The 19,471-nt window shown below is 48.2% G+C and overlaps 1 protein-coding gene across 1 annotated transcript in view; it reads right to left on the minus strand.

Moving 5' to 3' along the window:
* The window catches only part of LOC113407275 (adenylate cyclase type 10-like), a 74,434-nt gene that overhangs the window by 8,873 nt on the left and 46,090 nt on the right, over positions 1-19,471 (minus strand). Inside the window, exons 22-33 of the mRNA XM_026655594.1 lie at positions 17,751-17,813; positions 16,448-16,499; positions 13,964-14,195; positions 12,045-12,152; positions 9,127-9,176; positions 8,681-8,837; positions 7,688-7,892; positions 7,508-7,604; positions 6,153-6,268; positions 3,141-3,258; positions 2,278-2,473; positions 244-432 (exon numbers count right to left, since the gene is read on the minus strand). Coding sequence (XP_026511379.1) covers positions 244-432; positions 2,278-2,473; positions 3,141-3,258; positions 6,153-6,268; positions 7,508-7,604; positions 7,688-7,892; positions 8,681-8,837; positions 9,127-9,176; positions 12,045-12,152; positions 13,964-14,195; positions 16,448-16,499; positions 17,751-17,813 — 1,583 coding nt within the window. The remainder of the gene's footprint in view (positions 1-243; positions 433-2,277; positions 2,474-3,140; positions 3,259-6,152; positions 6,269-7,507; positions 7,605-7,687; positions 7,893-8,680; positions 8,838-9,126; positions 9,177-12,044; positions 12,153-13,963; positions 14,196-16,447; positions 16,500-17,750; positions 17,814-19,471) is intronic.

Consider the following 19,471-nt stretch of genomic DNA (forward strand, 5'->3'; position numbering starts at 1 on the left):
CAGGTCCCATCCTTTCCCCCAAGGGGTGCTAGGGAGGTATAGCCTACTGCAGGCACCCACCAGCTCCATCCAGGATTTCGATCATTTGCCTTCACAACCCCCACCTTGACTTTATCTATATTGCAGCCATTGACCTGCAGCCAGCTCCACTTTCTTCTAGGGAATCCTAAATCCCTTCCCAGAGACCAGCTCATCTGGTGCTCAAAGGAAAGAGCTTTCAGATTACCAGCTCTCGGGACTTACATCGCTGATCTCCAGCCAGGATTTCTCCAGGAGGTTTCCATATATGTCACAGAGTTGGAATGCTTGGGATAGGTAATTTTGGCTCTGTTCTTCATTGCCCAACATCAAGAGGATATAGGCTTTCAGGTGGTAAACCCTAGGGTAATAGATAGGGCTTGTGGAGCATCGAGAGAGAACCTGGTCCAAGTCCTAACAAGAGAACAATTGAGATTCATGTCAGGATGACATCCCAGAGCTTTGAGATCCCTTTGCAGGAATACAGTATGCCTGAGGAGAAGAGTCAGCTAGAAAGAAACAGGAAACCTGCAGAGAGATAGAAAGTAGCAGGGGTGAGATAAAAACCAGGAAGATTCAGACTGTATGAACTCGTCTTGATCATGCACTTAGGCAGCACTCACTAACTTGGCTTTGCAATAGTCTCTTATCCGACCTACAGGACAATTCCTCTTTGGGAATTGTGCACTCTGTGTGGCTGATTTCTCTTCTACCTCCTGTCCAGAGGCCACTCTGAGAGGATCCTAAAGATATGTTTCTTGCAAAGTGATTGGGATGGGGACGAGGGGACATCTGTCACAGCCTTAATAGCATCTTTTTCCGCATCCTCACAATGTCCGAATAATCTGTCATGGTTCTCTCACCCCACAAATGTGCATCAATTACTGGCTCTGGAAACATATTGTTGAAGGGCTATGATAATGAACTACTGCTGTTTGATCAAGGGTTGCCCCCACTTTCTGAGTCCTTCCACTGGCTTCCTGCCTCTTATTGCATCAAATTCAAGTTTCTCTGTCTCCCCTACAAACTCTACAATGTAGAAATAAACCTAGCTGCACAATGCAAAAATGTCAATGCCTTCTCTCCTCCTCCCTTGCACAGCTGGACACATACAAATATAGAACATCACTTTTGACCAGTTTCCACGTTCCATGCCAAAAATAGAAGTGTCTATGTGTGCTTTGGGGGCACTTCATTTTGTCTGGGGATTTCCCCTCCTCTCCATTGTAGTGTATTATGGGGAAAAAGAGTTTTTGCAATTTTTGCCATCAATTTTTGGATGAATCAACTGGAAAGAAGCAAAATTATGATCAACCTCCCGCTCCACTTGTAATAGGCTTTGCATTGCTTATTGCTCATGCTGAGCTGTAGTGCAGCACTGAAGGGATTTCCAAACCAAACCACCACCTGAACAGCCATTAAAACCATTACAGGGGCCCGAACAGGGAACTAGGCAATTCAAGGGAGGAGACCAAGGCTAGTAGAGCTGAGTAGATACACAGGGCTGGAGTGTTGCAGGTGTCAGGACCCTGGTATTGAATCCAAGTCCATTGGGTCCCTAAAAGGTATCCCCAGTGTCCGCACCATGGCAGCATGCTGAACCACTACCCCTGACTGACAGCCTTGGTGCTAAAGACCTACAGCCCCACAGCAGCTAGGCCCCTGATTGGCTGGACTGACAATATTCTCACTGGGCACCTGGACTATATAAAGACCCCAACAGGAAGAGGAAGCTGTCTGAGCAGCAGGCCATTACTGCCTGGACCACCTTGCTGCCCTGTTGTTTTGCCTGACCTTGCCTTGTTGCTGTACTGTCTCACCTGACTCTGCCTTGCCTGACTGCACTTACCTATCTTGCCAACCCAAACCCTTCGATTGTATCTCCTGGCTACAGACCCCCCTGCGAAAACTCTGACCATTGCCCCGGACTGCCTGTAATACCAACTGTCCTCCCAGTTACCAGACCACCCACACACCACTAGACGACGACTCTGGACTCCCCTAGTCTGCCCATCCTGACCTATCATAATGCCCAGTGTCTGAAAGAGAGGTGTGTAGGGAAACTTGACAGATGGCTGCTCCCAATGGGCCTGATTCAAAGCCCATTGAAACCCGTGGACAGACTCCCACTGACATCATGGGCTTTGGATCAGGCCCTCCATGTCTAGCAGCCATCAGGAGATATCCAGCCTCCATTTGCAGATGTATTGCATTTTACAGTCTTTCCACATAATGTGGACATCTCCTTCTCCCTCTCACCTTTAGCGTCTTAGTACGAGTCTCCCGGACCAATTTAGGCTTTTCCTCAATGTGTTTCCGTAGCATAAGGATCTCACACTCCAAGAATCTACAGAATCCACTGGTAGCAAAGAATGAGGCGCTAGTTCTCCTCAGCAACCTTCTGGCCTTTTCAAAAGGCTCCTTGAAGTTGCCCCACTGCTGAAGTCTGGCAAACCTAGATCACCAAGAGAGAGATCCACATAAGATTTGCTGTAGGGGATTGGACTATTGGACCAGCCAGTGGCACCGATCTATATATGGAAAACTTACGCTGCATCTAGCTACCTGTACAGTGCTATACAATGGGCAGAGGAATTCTTCCTAATGCATGCAGCAAAGCATGAGATATGATTACCACCAACTTAGATTGTACTTTGGGGGCAGTGACTGTCTCGTTATTCTGTGTTCGTACAGCACCGAGCACAGCAGGGTACTGGTTCATGACTAGGACTCCTAGGCACAATGATGTTGATTATAATAATTTAATGCAAAATAAATATGTTTTTACTGGACCTAAAATTATCCATCCGAGGTATGTGCCAGGATGACAAAAAGTTTTCAGCCACCCCCCCAGCTAAGGTGGCCTTAAGGCTCATCAATACCCCATTCAGTCCTCTAGTAGAACTGGCCCAGTTCTGCCACCCTTACTCATATTGAGAAGTACCTGATCAGCCAAGTAGTCACACTGATTTCAACAGGACTCATGGACTAAGGAGCTATTTAACGTGAGTACGGATGGCAGAATCCGGCCCAAAGTTTCCAAGTTCCGACCCCCCATATGGCAAAATAAAGATTAAACCAGTAACACAGCAAAGCAATTTTGAGGAGACTTTGTATATTACCAAATGGCCAGGGATGAATACAGCCCCAACATGATGCTGTTCTGAGACATAAGGATGCAGTTTGTTTCATTGCGTTGTATGAATTCCAGGCACTCTTTAAATGACTTAAATGAAAATCCTGTAAAAGAAATTTGCATTAGAGAAGCTGTTTCCCCTTCTGGTGGGGGTGTATTTCCCTATTCTAAAACTACCATAAGTACAAAGATAGTCAAGAGGGATCTTGGAAGTAGCTGAATCACCTGGCATAAAAAATCCTCAGATCTCAATGAAAATCTAAAAGAAATGCTGCAAGATTTGGGGTTTTAACTGAGCCCCTTGGGGCTGTCACAGGCTCTGTATCAGTGGTCTCTAGTGCAAGGGGAGAAACCCCATACTGGGCAGAAAAAATGAAAGCATCATCACCCAAGCATGCAGTCCATTTTAAACTGCCCATGTTTCTGTAACACCGACAGACCCCAATTGTCAGCAGCTGGGATTGAATCTGAGACCTCTGGAGCTTAGTGCATGAGCCTCTACTGCATGAGCTAAAAGCCAACTGCCTGTTAGCTAAGGTTGTAGAGCAGACTCATACTCTCGCTCTAAGTGGTCTCGGTGCCACTAGATGGGACAGAATACCACACTCAGGAGCATAGGCATGCGCACGGGGTGTGCCGGGTGTGCCCAGGCACACCCTAATGCAGGGGTGGGCAAATGGCCCCCCTCTCCCAGCGCGGCAAGCCACAGGGTCTGCGCTCCCAGGCCCCCTCCCCTGGAGCCATGCCGCTGCGCACGCAGCACTCTGGGGGCCGGGGCTGTGCGCTCCCGTGGGGCAGTGTTTGGCTCTGCGGGGCGGCTAGGAGCCTCATCTCATGGTAAGGGGTCTGGGGCCAGGGGGGTTGGATAAGGGGTGGGGGCAGTCAGGGGACAGGGTGGGTTGGATAGGGGGTGGGATCCTGGGGCGGTGGCTAGGGGTTGAGGGGGGTCTCTGGAGGGGGCAGTCAGGGAGCAGGGGGGTTGGATGGGGCATGGGAGTCCCGGGGTCTGACAGGGGGCGGGGATGGATAGGGGTCAGGTCAGTCAGGGGACAGGGAGTAAGGAGGGTCCTGGGGGGCAGTTAGGGTGGGGGGTCTCTGGAGGGGGTGGTCAGGGGACAAGCAGCTGGGGGGGTTGGATGAGTCGGGAGTTCTGGGGGGGGCTGTCAGGAGGCAGGGGTGTGGAGAGGTGTTGGGGGAGGCAGGGAGCAGGGGGGTTGTATGGGTCGGGATTTCTGGGGGTCCTGTCTGGGGGCGGGGAGCGGTTGGATAGGCGTGGGAGTCCTGGGGGTCTGTCTGGGGGCGGGGGTGTGGATAAGGGTCAGGGCAGTCAGGGGACAGGTAGGGGGTAGGGTCCTGGGGGGCAGTCAGGGGACAAGGAGCAGGGAGGCTTAGATAGGGGGTGAGGTCCTGGGGGGCAGTTAGGGGCAGGGGTCCCAGGAAGGGGTAGTCAGGGGACAAGGAGCAGGGGGAGTTGGAGGTTCTGAGGGGGGAAGTCAGGGGGCGGGAAGTAGGAGGGAGTGAATGGGGGCAGGGCTAGGGCGGGGCTCCCTGGGTGCACACCCTAATTAAATGAGCTGCGCACGCCTATGCTCAGGAGGTGTGTGAGTTACATTTGTTCTCCACAATGGATGCAATGCAGGGATGGGCAAAGCAATTCCTATATTGTGGAGCAGCAGCAGTCCTTCCATAAGGAAGGTTGCCACCTGGGTCCCATTATCCATCCCTCTCTTTCTAAAAGGTGTTTTTGAAAGAAGACCTCCTTAAACTATAGAGCAAAAAGAGAGTTTCAAATTCTTCCAACTTTTTTGCCACTTTTGTAGGGGAAATAAACAGATAACTACAACCAAAAACCCAAAGAGAATTGGCTTCAGCAGATCACTGCCTTTGAGCACGATTGTGAGAGTAACCTACAATAGGTTATTAAACATGTTTAATGGATACTCCAAGGAACAGACATTCCTACACTGGCTAGCTTGGTGTTGCATGTAAAAGGATTGCTGGAGCCCTAGACTTTCACTACAAGGAAAGTCTCTAGCCCTTTCCCATGCAGAAGCAGAGCTCACAGCATAGTCAGATCAGTAGAGAGGCTAGACTTGTCAAAGAAAAAGGTTTCCCACCGCCAATCAAAGGTTCACAAGGGAGTTCTCCCCTCTTGCAGACCTCAGGAAACCCACTGTAAGGTGGTGTGAAGTGACCACCTAATCTCCCAGCCAAGCCCCCTGTTCTCACCCAGTCCCCTCACTATGTGGGCTTTCTGAAGTCTGTACAAAGGGAGCTGTGGTCCTGGAGACCTTAGGCCAGGTCTACAATTCAATGTTTTACCGGCCTAGTTAAGTCAGTTAGGGGAGTGATTTTTTTTAATGAGATAGCTGTGCCAGCCAAAGCCCTAGCATGTAGCAGCTATACTGGGCGGGGAAAGGGCTTTTGCCAGTACAGTTTATGTCATTCACAAAACTGGTATAAGCTGTACCAGCAAAAGAATTTTTTTGCTGGTATAACAGCATCTCTATTAGCAGGGTTTTGCCAATTCAGCCATACTGATATAGTTATACTGGCAAAGGTTTTAAGTGTACACAAGGCTTTAGATGTGCGCAGTGCCAGGGGGCTAAAAGGAGCAGGGTGATTGGGGTAGAGATGAGGGGAATTCCTCCATGCTGGCTGAGTGAAGTCTGCAGAACCCCAGTTAGCCTTAGGAGATTTGTTGGCCAACTTTACAACCTCCCACCTCCCAGTATAAGGCTCCAGATTTATATGAGAATATCCCAAAAGCGTCAACGTTCACACAGATATCAACATCCCCTCATCGGAGCTACAACCCCTTTTCTGTTAAACCTTTTAGCTCTCTTCTTTAAAAGCATGTCAATTGCAGTTTAACCACAAACGAGATGCCAGAATGGCGCCATCATTTTTTGGCAGGGTTGACATGGCAACCGTCCCAGTCCAGGAGTGTCTTTGCAAAGCACGCCTTTATCTGTTGTCCTCATTACCCAGTACTTACCAGCATAAAGCAAGAGTTCTAAACAGTAAGAAAAGAAACAAGCCATCCCAATGATTCTCTCCTCCTCAACAACCAACTCCTCCAGCCAGCTCAGTACTCGCACACAATCTTGGTACCTAGACATCATGGAGAATTATTGCACGACTCATTTTATTCTGAGGTGTTTCTCCCCTATCCCTTTATTTCCTTTCCTCTTTCCATGTCTCATTCTCTATCCTCCCATCCATCATTCCACTCATATATCTAGCCTATTTTTCTCTCCAAGGATCTTTGGTGAACGAGCTTATGGAGAAGGGCTTCAAGGATGCCTGACAAGACACTGAGTGGATAGAGACGTTCCACTGTGGTCCTTCCCAGGTGCGCAAAGTATCCCTATGTGCATATAAGTGTCTGCAAGGTCCACTGTGGATAGTTAATTGCCTTTCCAGCTGGTCATTGACAAGGAAAAGCACCAGGAGCAGTGCATATAGAAGCCAGGTGGCCAACCTATTATTACAGACAAACATGCCCCGGCAAAAGGAACAGTTGTGAGAACAAGTGTGTTCAGGAAGCCACTGTGGCTCAGAGAGAGTTCTTATAGATTGATGTCTAATAAAAGACAGACCAGTCTTTTAATCTGCCAGGGGTGGGAGGAAATAAGGCTGCCACATGACTCCAGTTGACACTTCTGAGCCATGTGACAGAGGTACCTGCATCCCAAGTATGGGGATCCAAATAACCTCCTCATGAGGAAGAAATTCACATCAGAAAAAAAGTACCAGCCAACCAAAGCAAAAAGCCAAACTTAGCCTGTCCATACTTCCTCACTTCCTGGCTCTATAGACCAGGGAGGTCCTTGGTCGCCCTCATAATGTGCCTCCCACCTCTTTCTGTCAAGGGCACATTGTTATCATCGATAGTAATTCACATTAAGAGCTGTTAGGTATGGCTCAATATTATCCCTCCATCTCCTCCTTGGTCAGCCATAAGGTCAGACACCATAAATAAGGCCCTGTGTAAATCACATTTTTGTGGAGGACATGGAAATCGAGAAAATGCCCCCAAACCGTGATCTTTTACATATTTTTCCTTACAATTGACTAAATGTACTTATCAAATTCATTCCTTGCAAACTGTCGGGAATTTTCTTTAAAAAAAAAAAAGTGATTTATACAGGGCCTTAAACATCCTTCCTAGAGACACTGGTCTGTCTTCTGTCATTGTAACCACATGCCTTGCCCACTGAAGTCATTGGGATTTCTTTATATTTACTATACTTGTGTCTCCATCGACCTCCCACGGTTCCCTATTAGATTTCTTCTCCATACACCATTCTCCTTAGCCCATCCATATGGGAACATAAATTTGCATCATACCTGATGCTCAGAAAGAGAGCTTTGAAGAGCATGCAGAGAACCAGATAGTCCAGCTTCGGTTTCTTCAGACGCACACACATTTCATGGGCTCGATAGCCTGTGGAGAAAACAAATGTATTAAGTGTCTCTCCCTTAATACTGACACCTTCTCTTCACAGTATACGATGAAAGCAGACTTACCTAACTGAATAGATAGGGGCAGGTTACCCAAGCAGAGCTTCATATAGGCCAATGACTGTGCTAATTTAACTGTTGTTAATAGCCCTCCTCCGATAACCTGGAGGTGAGAGCTACGCTGGATGGCCATCAGCTCATATTTCATCCATTCATCTTGGTAACCCATCATCTGGCAGCAGAGTGAGAATTCCATATAGGATGAAATGATCTAAAATGTTCAAAACAAGAAAAAACAAGAGCCTGAAACTGTTGACTGAATCGTTATCTGGTATAGGCTCAAAAGGGACACATGGATGAACCAGAAACCCCCACATTTCTTTGTTCCTTTTTCTCTTACAACACTGACCATTAAAAAAAATTAGGATTATTAATATTAACATTTATTATGCTCATGTCTAAAGGTTCCAGTCAGGATTCCCCCTCTGTGCTAGGTGTTGTACAGGCACAGAATATAAACTAGTGTCATGAAATTAGCAATAGCTTCAAAATCAGAACCAACCTAAACTGTTACAATAAAAAAAATGAAACTGAACCTCAGATCAACTCTTTTGGGAGGCTTAAAAAAGGTCAGTGAACTTTAATTGTTTGTCATTTCACCACATCTCTGCCTCCCTAGTTCTTACCAGAGGCAGAAGTGCTGCAACATGACAAAGAAGACCATGGGCATGTTTTACCAGCCAAGACAGAAAGAAGCAAGGCATGCTGGAAATCTGACAAGAAAGCTGGTTTTCCATGAGATTTCCAGCCCCAGAGGCTTAGACAGTGTGAATGAGGTTCAGAAAAACATCAGAACATTGGGATGATTATCCAAAGCAAGCTTTTACAGGTCAACCCATAGCTTGTTGAAATCAGACATCTGCTCCATAACAGTCAGGACTCTTCAATCCCCTTTGGGCAGGGTGTGTCCTGTCACCACAGTTATTTCCAGTGCTGCTAGTTACTTCCTCTTCTTTGGGGGCAGGAGGAGTGGGTTCCCAGTGGTGAAGGTGGACCCACCTGGCTCTCATCACCCGATTCCTCTGCTGAGTTCATCTTCATGAGTGCTGCCAGGCGACAGAACTTCTTGCTGTTTGTAGCAGTGTCCAGGCTGAAAAGTTGCCACAATAAGGAAAGGCAGTGGCCCTGCTGGTACAGGAAAGCTAATTTCTTCTCCCTGTCACACAAGAGACACATCTTTAGCCAGAGCAGATCACAGCAGCACAAAGATCTCACTATTGCTACTAATTAAACAGAGAGCAGCGGTGGGAGGAGGAGGAGGCGGGATCCTGAACTGGACATTTCTTCCTCCTCCTAGGAGAGGAGGCATGGAGGATTCCAGGGGCAGGAAAGGGGAAAGGAAGAAGTAGCAATCGGATGATGGGGTACCAGTTGGGGGAGGGTCAGTCAACGGAGGGGTGGCATTGTGGGGGAGGTGGATGTAGCAGCAGGGAGGTTGAGGGTACCTGTGGGCATTGGGAAGGAAGGGAGACATCTGCTCCCCCACTTTGGCTGGCTGCGGAAGGGAGCAGCACAGAAGAACCTGAGGCTGCTTTATGCAGCAATGCTGAGAACCCTCCCCCTTCCCTGGCCACTAGAGATCAGCTTTTAGGCTCCAGCTAGGGGGGATTAGCAATTGTAGCCCTGTGCCAGCAGGGGCTGCTCTGTCAGAAGAGGGGAGCAGGAGGGGCTTGGCCAGGGCATGAGGGAGCACCATTGGCTGGGTCAGACGCTTCTCCCCCACCATCCCGCAAGCATGGGGGGGCATAGTTATGGGGAGCATCAGAGGGGATAGCTGTGAGGGGGATATGGGGAAAGCCATGCTGTCAACTCTCGCGATAGATGGCATTTTTCCTAAAGCCCCAGCTCCTGGAGTCATGGGATCACAGGAGAACCTTGGCTGCCATTTATTATTTCAAAAGAACAAGGTTCATGTTATGAAGAAAAGCTTGAGAGACTGGTGATCTTCGGGGAAGGAAAGAGAAACCGGAAGGGCTGGGGGAGAGGAAAGAGACTGGGGTGGGAGGCTGTTTGGGGCAGAGAGAACAAGAGGGCTGGGGCAAGAGGGAGAAAAGGAGTGAGTGTGGGGAAAGCAAGAGGGGAAACTGGGAACTGAGGGAGGAGAATCTTGGCAGGCGGTGCACCACAAGCTGGCTCAGGGGGGAGCTATTGGGGAGTCTGGATGGATTTCCCATGGAGAGAAGTCTGGAGCGGGAAGGAGGGTGAAAACTCAACTCACCATCTGGAGACTGCTGTAGTGTAGGCTGGGAGCCTGCCACTGGGGACACTGTAGGGGGAGGCCAAAGTAGGTGTTGGGTGTTTTATTGAGGGGTATCGGATGAAAGGCAGTTGTGCTAGGACATTTTGGTGATCCAGGAAGGAGGGTGGCTTCGTGGCAGAGAATTACTCTGTCCATCTCCCCCACCAGTGGCCGTAAGAGGTGAATGTAATGGGGGGGCGGGGAGTTGCGGCAGCAGGAAGGGGGTTCCAGCAGAGATGGGGAAGAAGGTGAGCAGAGGAGGAGGGTGGCAGCAGCAGGGGAATATGATGAGGTACGTTGGGGATTCCTGGGGGAGAGGTGAGACAGCCTGACTCCCCCCTGGTGCCTGAACCCAAACTCTGTCATCCCACCCCTCAGGGCCTCACCTACCCCTCCTGGAATCCAGCCTTTTCCTGTCACTTTTTTCCCCACTCCTGAAATCCCCCTGCTGGACTATCCATCACTTCTACCTGTCCTCACTACCTCACCTTCACCCCCAAGCACCCCATCTTCAGACTCCCCTTCTCCCCTCCTACCTTAACCCTTCACCTCTGCACTTCCTCCTTTCCACTGCCTTAACCCTCACCACCTGGTACCCCGGGCTGCCTCACTGACCTCTGCCACCAACCCCTCCCCTGCTGTTCCACCACTGCCTCCCTCCACTGGGGCTCCCTCATCTCCCCCAGCTTCCCCCTCCACAGCACCTCCCCCATTATGCACCCCACTCTGATATCTCCCCTTCCTGGGTACCTCCAGCCCCTCATGCTGATACCCCCACCGCCTCATCTCTCTCTCTCTGCTTGAATCCCCAACAACACTATCCTGCACGGCCCAAAGGGTCTCTCCATAACACCAGATGCTTTTCCTTGCTCCCTCTGCCCCCATTGGCCCCAAAGCCCATGGCTCCCAAAAGAGCTTCTCCTAATCTCAGGTGCCCCTTCACCTAGGACATCCCCGAACCACTAAGATGATGACTTCTTGCTCCACAACCTAAAAGAATGCTCGTAAACACATTACGCAGCCATGCAGTAGAATACATTCTGTTAAAGCATTGGCACTGTTCAGGTAGATTATTTACAGTGCAAATAAAAACCTTACAAACTTGTTTACATATGTTGCACCCGTTTTTATCACAAACAGGTAAATTGAAGCACTGTTCCCAGACTGAAATATGAGCATTCCCATGACGAGGCTGGTTAGCAAGGACAGGCCAACATTTGGAAATAATGCCTTCAGCAGTAGCAGGGAGTATAAAAATATTCTCAAAAGCAAATGCATTTCTTTGCAATCGATTCCTGTTTTCCAAAATAAATGCCTTGCTTTAAAGTACTGTACCATTGGGAATGCACGTATCTGTAATTCCCTCTTCCCTAGAGTGTGTAAACACCACTTTTTAAAACCCCCACTCTTCACATGCTTAATTTGAAGCATGCAAGTTACATGCTTCAAATTAAGCATGTGCTTAAGTGTTTGCAGGATCGAGGTCTAAATGACAACCAGAGACTAAAGTAAAATCCACCCAACTTGGTTTTACTCCAGTTCTACTTCCTACCTTTTACTGTGACTATATAAGAATTGCTGCTTCTTCTGGTGAGACGTGTGCTTTGGCACTTCCATCAGAGTCTTAAAAAAGACTCCAATCAAGGTAAATGGGAATCTTCTGTTTAATAAAATCAAAGCCTTCCCAATAAATTTCTTTGCCAAATTCATTTGGCCCATGTTATAACAGACCTGCAGAGGGGAAGCAAGAGTGAGACAAAGACCGTTTGTAACATTATCAGTCAACTGCATGTTCCAAAATGGTGGGGCTCTCAGCTGCCATTTTCTAGCATGACATCAATGCTGGAGCCAAGGGCGGAGGTGGGGAGTAGAGAGCGGGTTGGGTTAAACCTCATTGAAACTGTTGTGTCCTCCACTCCTCATTTAAGATAGCTGTGAGAGACAACTCAGTGGCCCCACCTAAGGCAAAGGGGGCATGCGAGCCCATCCAGTAGTTTGGACTTTTAGTTTCGGATGAGGTTGTACGGACATAGGAGGGAGACACAGGAAACCTGAAATCATCTTCCATAGATGGCCCCGACCAGATACATAAAGAGGTTCCTCAATGTCTTGCTGTCTCTTTACCTCACCCTTCAGGCTGTAGAAGGTAGCTTCCTCAAACCGGTTAATTACAGTTGCTCTGAAGTCCACCGATTTGATCAGATTCTCTGCTGTATTCAAATTGCAAAAGGCCTTAAGCAAAGCAAACCACAGAGAAGGGTAGGTGACCATCTGTGCTGCACACTTTCTCCAACCCCACCACCAGCTGAAGAGAAATGGCTGGATTCTCCGGTCTGCTACGGCCACTGCAAGCAGCCGGAGATGGCCAGTGGAGAATCCCCTCTGCGCAGGTGGAGGCAGCAATGTGTCTCCTGCCCCCCTCCTCCCACACCCTGTGGCAGAGGAAGGAGGGAGTGTTCTGAGGGCAAGGTGTGAGCAGAATGGGGTCATGGCAAAGCTTTACGCCTGATCTTCCACTGGTGGAAGCCTAAGCTAGGGTTGCCCTCGTGCAGCTATCGCACGCCAGGGCAACATGGCACTGAATCACGGAGCTGTGGCTGTGCATCCCGTCTCTTCACCACCCTAGCTGTGCTCACACAGGGGTGAATCAAGCCACAAAGCAAAGGGAGCTCTCTTCACTCTGTCTAGGACAGCAACGTTGCTTTCTTTCCCCTTGGAGTAACCCAGGAGCTGCCTGCAAAGCTGGGACATAATGCCCATGGGTTTCTTTGGCTGAATGTATGGAGGAAATGTAGTATTGAAGGACTGATGGCACTGAGTCCCAGTCACCCTTCAACCCCCCCTCATTCCCCACACAGCCCTGCCAATGCAACTTACTCCTGACCTGCGTACCACCTCCTCCAGGCTATTCCAGTTGTGGGCACCTTCCACAGCTCGGTAACATACTCTAATTCTGACTAGAAGCACCCTATCTCTCCCATGAGCTCTCCATGGTAGAGATTGCTAATTCATATGATGATTTTTGTCATATGACTAAATGTCACCCAGAGATTATGACGGGCCTCCCAAAATCATGTCCCTAATGATCTCCTTATCCCCCCCACCCCTACCCCCTGTGCCCCAGCCTCTAGAGGACTGGGGCTAGTGCCCTAAACCACCATGCCTTTAAACATTCCTCACTCCCCTCCCACTACTATATTCACTATACTGGGGGGTTGGGTGAAACCGCCTTGAGGCTGGTGCAGGTGATAGCTGGCCTTCACTCCGGACAAATGTGTAAGGCACTCAGCTCTTTTCTGGAACAGACAGCCAAAGCAATAGGAGCCTCCCCACAAAACACAGGCCACGGGCAAAGCTGGAGCAGGAGTTGATCTATGTGACCTAAGCAGTTTCCTGGGAGTCTGATAACAAACATAGGGCTTGGGATTGACTGGACTGCACAGGCGTGTGTGGGTGTGAGAAACACCACAGAAAGACCCAGAGAAGGCAGAAGAAAGCCAGGAGAGCCACAGAAGGACTTGTAGCATGACCCTGAGAAAAAGGTGCAAGAGCGAGAGCGTTTGGGCAGAGTGCTGTCTCAAAAGAAGCTTGGATCTGTGAGCAATTAACTGTCTCCAGCTGTTTGAGTCCTACAGTGTTCAGGGAAACAGAACTTTATGTACATTCCTTGTAAATCAAAAGGATTGCATCAATGAAATGCCTGACTCAGTTTTTCCTTCTAACAAAAACAACCCACAGGATCCCAAATTTTGACTTAAAGCTCAGGTCAAAAGGGGTAATAATATTAAACTGTATGTATGCTTGTAGTCTCTCATGTGCTATGTCTGTGACATTAAAATCCTGCGCCACAGCTCAGGGTCTCTAGCAAAGTAGGAAGGAGAGGCAAGGAAAATGTAAGGCCTAACACTACCAGTCTGAAAGAACCAAAGAACGTGTGTTCCTAGATGAAATCTGGGATAGCCTGCTAATATGGGGAGAAGTAAAAGGGAGACCAAGGGAAAGGACATGAACTCGCATGGGATCAAGGAAGCAAAGTAGCTCACCATGTAGTTGTTTGACAGATGTAAGTAAGCCGCTGCACACTCCAACAAGTAATACAAGGCTCTGGCGTATTCTCCCATCGCCATGCAGTGCCAGGCCAGGGGCACAAAGACAGACTCCACGATCTCTTCACATTCGCAGGATCCCAAGCGCCTGATCTTCTCCTGACCCCTGTCAGACTGCTGAATGATCTCGTCCAGCCTTTCCAGAAACTCCTTCTCTGTCTCTTCAGCTCTGGCCGGAGACAAGATGGCAGAAAAGGGGCAGGATTCCCGTGTCACAAGGCTTTCTTGTATATCTGTGTTTGGCAGAATTCACAGTTCTAATTCCCTGGTGCTGTTTTTATGTTGTTCTTGTGACCCAGGGGACGGTGCTTTCTGTCCCTAAACTCCTAGCCCCTCCTGTGCCTTTATGGCACTGTTCTGGAGGAAGACTATGGTATTCCTTTATGCAGGGCAAGTTTAAGGCAATCTGCGGCTCTTGGCACACCCCCACATGGGGTCTTGTGGCCACTAGAGGATGGACATGTGGCAATGCTCCCCCACCACCACCTCCACCAGACATGGCAGAGCCCCCCTTCTCCCTTGGCCATGCCCTGTCTGCTGTGGGGTGGGCTCAGGCAGCTTCCTCCCTAGCTACAGTGGCTGCTGTTCCCCTGCAGACTCAGGCAGACGTCACATCCCTGCATCAGTTACTCTCCCTTCTGTTTTTTCAAGTTCTTTTTTTGCAAGGTCTGGAAACAGATTTCTTAAAAATGAAAGCTGAGATGCAGACGTCATTGCAGGATTTCTGGAGGGAACCCAGGCCCACGGCACAAGCCTGTGACATTAGCCAGCCTTGGCACCCTGTGCTTTTGGCCAGGATGCAGGCAGCCCTTTCCCTGCCTCGCTTGAGAAGGCAGAACTCCATCGCCTCTGACAGCACCAGCACCTAATCCCTCCTAAACAGAATAACCTAAACCATTTCAGCTTGGAGAGCTTCCTGTCTCTTAACACGCCAGAGAGAAAGCGGAGCACAAAAGTTGGCTAAAATGTACCTGACTGAACAGCGGCACTACAAGATAACTTTGTAAGCAGGCCTGAGTACCTTACCTTGGATAGAAAAGAAATGTGACCTAATTGATTAATCTGTATCTCCTGCCCTTGGCTCATCTGCAGCAGGACTGTGAACCATAGCTGGCCCAGACAGTATGCAGCTTTCATGACTATCTGTGTTTCCCGAGCAGGACCTTGAAAATGTGAATAGAATGTAAACAGATGGAGAGATGCCTGCCTGAGTCTGCAGAGAGCCTGAAACAATCATTCTGAGAGTGTGTTCTGACACATCCACCTCAACCAGGGCTCCATCAACTCTGCTCTTCCATGGCTGCACAAGTTGCCATTTTTCCAGGATGCCACAGAAACCACCATTTCTGCCATGGAATTCACTGTTTTGCTGCATTCAGGCACTCACCATTTTATCTTCCTGACCTGCCAGGACCTGCCTGCAGCTACCTCTTGCTCTGCAGATTTCCCCACAACAGAGAGTTATTTCAGTGTATGCTCCCTGCATGGTTCCATAGAGCCAGGGAGTAGGGAAAGCACCAACTCCATGGAACAACACAGGCTGGTGAGCTAACCAGGCTGAAGAACGGTACAACAGCCAAGGTCTGAAAAGATGAGCCACTAAGCCAGCTCCCAGCTTCCCACTTCCCTGGCATACATTGGGGAAGAGGGCTCTTGGCCAGGCTGGGGCAGGAGCTAAGGTTTGGGGTGTGGAGCCAGGCCACCCAGAGGGTGTAATGAAAAATCCATTCTTGGACTGTTGAAAATAAACAAATTCTACTGCAAGAATGTTTAGCTATGAGCCACGGGGGGATGGGGGGGGAGTGAGTGGGAATGAAGGGCATTTCCCAGAGAGAGAGAGAGTAAATCAGGGTCAGCAACTTTTCAAAAGTGGTGTGCCGAGTCTTCATTTATTCACTCTGATTTAAGGTTTCGCGTGCCAGTAATACATTTTAACGTTTTTAGAAGGTCTCTTTCTATAAGTCTATAATATATAACTAAACTATTGTTGTATGTAAAGTAAATAAGGTTTTTAAAATGTTTAAGAAGCTTCATTTAAAATTAAATTAAAATGCAGAGCCCCCCCGGACTGGTGGCCAGGTCCCGGGCAGTGTGAGTGCCACTGAAAATCAGCTTGCGTGCCGCCTTCGGCACACGTGCCATAGGTTGCCTACCCCTAGAGTAAATTAATGCTGCTGTAGAATGTAGGAGTCCCATTGTGCCATGGAATGCATGGGGCCCTGACAGTAGGGATGTTCCATTCTGAGAGAGTCCTTCACACCCTCCAAACTCCCAGTCTCCGTGGGTATCTTGCCCCCCTAAGGTAATGTCTTCCCCCACAGGTAGCAGACAAACCCATATATTCCACTCACAACCTCTGGAGCCCCTAGGAATCTATTTCTTTGTAAAGTGGTCTGGTGAATGAAGACCTTGTTCCCGTACTTAAGATTTTCCTCTGGCAACATCTTGTCTTTCTTTAGTGCCTTTACAGTCTCTGGAAAGAAAATCAACCACTGGGTTCAATGCAACATCATATGTCCTGGACTAAGAGCTGCTTTTTACCATTCTCTAGCACTAAGATAACGAGATGAAATTCCATAACATAGGAAATGTCTTCACTGCAGACTTAGTGTGTGACATACCAGGCCAGGAAACTCCGAAGGCCACAGTTAATGGGAAGAATCCCACCCACCCAGAAATCCTCCAAATGCCGATAGCTTAAAGAGAAGAAACACCCACTACTCTCAAAAATGTTCTTTATGGACCAGATCTTTAGCTGGTGTAAATCAGCATAGCTCCATTGATGTCAGCAGAGCTATACCCACTTACACCAGTATATGATCTAACCCAGTGGTTTTCAACCTATTTACCGTTGTGGACTGCATATGTGGCCCACAATGTGTTATGTGGGCCACATCCAATACTACCTCTACGGCCCTGAGGATGTCACATTGGCCGCAGCTCTGTGCGGATTGGGCCACAAGCAGCCCGTGGGTCGCAGGTTGAGAACCACTGGGTGGGTTTTTTGCCCAAACCTGTTAGTCCATAATGCACTTCATCAAACTGTTAAAGGTTCTTTTCAGTGCAGCATTTTAGGTTTTGGCTACACTAGCACTTCTGTTGGCAAAACTTTTGTTGGGCGGAGGGTGTGTGAAAAAACACACCCTGACTGACATAAGTTTCACCATCAAAAGCGTTGGTGTGGACAGGGCTATGTTGGTGGGACAGCATCTCCTGCCGACATAGCTACCGCTGCTTGTTGGGGGTGGTTTAATTACGCAGATGGAAGAGCTCTCTCCCCCCGGCATAGAGCGGCTACACAGGAGATCTTACAGCAGTGCAGCTGCAGCGGTACAGATGTGCCGCTGTAAGGTCTCTAGTGTAGACATAGCCTTAGTTAGTCAGAGGGAAGGGGGAGAAATTCAGTTCCCTCTAGTCACCTATTTTTGTTTGTTGCTTTCTTTTAAACAGTATTTTTCACTCCTGAATTTTTCAGGCTAATATATGATGCTGAGGAGCCAAATTTTGCTCTCCGTTACAAAGATGCAACCCCCATTGAAATCAGTGGAAGTCCTATATCTAATAAAGCTGTGATTTGAGCTAGACAAGCACAGTTCTGTTTGGGTTAGAAGCTGTTATAGTCAAGCATGGATTTGGTCTTTAATTTCTCACTGCTGCACTGACTGAGTCTAAAAAGAACCCATGGCTGGTCTGCTACATTCCAGGAAGATAAGCTTGAATGTACCTTTCTCAATGTCTTGTGGAAGTAATAACTCCAACTTCTTGGAGAAAGTAGAAGTAGTGATGTCTGAAATTCAGAGAACAAAGGAGAAGGCATATCTAAGAGTGCTTGCTGCACACATCCTTTGTTCAAGACAAATGGTTCTCGTACATGCTGCCTACATAGAGAAGAATCTTTACCGGCATTGGGGATCATGAAACTTTCAGGAGATGGTTGTCTGGACACAGCGATCCTAGTCAAGGGTGCACCTGCTCAACATGAAAAAGAATCAAAGAATAAAGTTCCTCTGAAAAGCAACCTTAGAGTCATCACCTGCCTTTGCTTATTGGAAAGAGAGTGTGATGAACTTTCATCGTGACCCCACCTGCAGTCTGCAGCTGAGAAAGAGAGTGCTGCCTCTATGAAAGTGGCTACCATCCCAATAGACTTGCCATTGGACATTAGCCATTTTCTGTTGTACTCTTTTGTACATGACAACTTGAACGCTCCCTTCATTTCTTTCTGCAAAAGGACCACAACCAGCATAGTATGACTGTCTTTTGTATGACATATTAAACTCAGGTACTGACCATTCATGGTCATGAAAGATTTCATAGCACTTTTCTCAAAAGTTAGAGGTAGCAACCGTGATGTCCTGACCTAATTTCTTTGTGGAAATGTACATTCGGCTTCATAAACACTTTTCGGAGTGTCATTTGAAATGGTTATTCCTTCCCTCCTACTCCTTAAAACACCCTGTTGGGTAATGTTGCTGACACAGAGTAGTTGCAGTACTCCACCCCAGAGATGGCTGCATTTCTTGGTGGGTGAGTAATCCATTTTTAAATAAACTGTAAAACATGATGCCATTGAAAGCCACTGTATAAATACTGTAGGAAGTTTTACTGTATTTTCAGTACCCTGTTTGACCCTGTTTTATTACCACGATAAGCGTAATGCCCCTACTCCATTTGTTACATTCTTAGATCTGGTGCAATGAACAGCTCAGTGGTGTAGGGGAGAATATATAGAGAGAGGTTTAATTATTATCACAAAACAGCACCACACACGGTACCTCTAATCCACCTAACTCCTCTTTTCATTAAGAACTAAATGTCCAGTTCTTTCGCAGAATCTGTGCAAAGCTGTACGTTCTCATACATTAACATACTAGGTCAAATTCACTTTAGTCCAACTCCACTGAAGTAGGCTTACTCTTCTCTTAAATTATTTGCAATAGGTTTGGTACATATTGCACATATTTTCCTACTCGTACTGTGAACAGCAGCATTCTTTACAGAGAGCCAATGTTTCAACATTCAGACTGCCTGAACTGAAGCAGGCTGAAAGGAATGACCCAAACTGGAACTTGATCAGAACATCTGGGCTTGGATCCTTCTTCTTGCCTCACTTGCCGTAGGATCTTACAGAGCTCAAGTTTACATTTCATCTGAACAATGAGAAGTCTCCAGCCGGGCAGCACTCCCTAGCACCATGGTAGGGCACTGGTTCAGTACTGACTCAGGGGACTAGGCCTCAAAGGTATTTAGGTCCTGAGCTTCCATTGAAATCAATGGGAGTTAGATGCCTAAATACCTTTGAGGGGCTGGGCCATAGTCAATTGCTCCCTGCAGGGCCGGCTCCAGGCACCAGACGAGTAAGCTCGTGCTTGGGGCGGCAGATTGTACGAGGCGGCATTCCGCCCAATCCTAGGGCGGCACAGACGCTTTTTTTTTTTTTTTTTT

The sequence above is a fragment of the Terrapene carolina genome, unplaced genomic scaffold (assembly GCF_002925995.2).
Source record: "Terrapene carolina triunguis isolate 2854851 unplaced genomic scaffold, T_m_triunguis-2.0 Scaffold210, whole genome shotgun sequence".
Lineage (NCBI taxonomy): Eukaryota > Metazoa > Chordata > Testudines > Emydidae > Terrapene > Terrapene triunguis.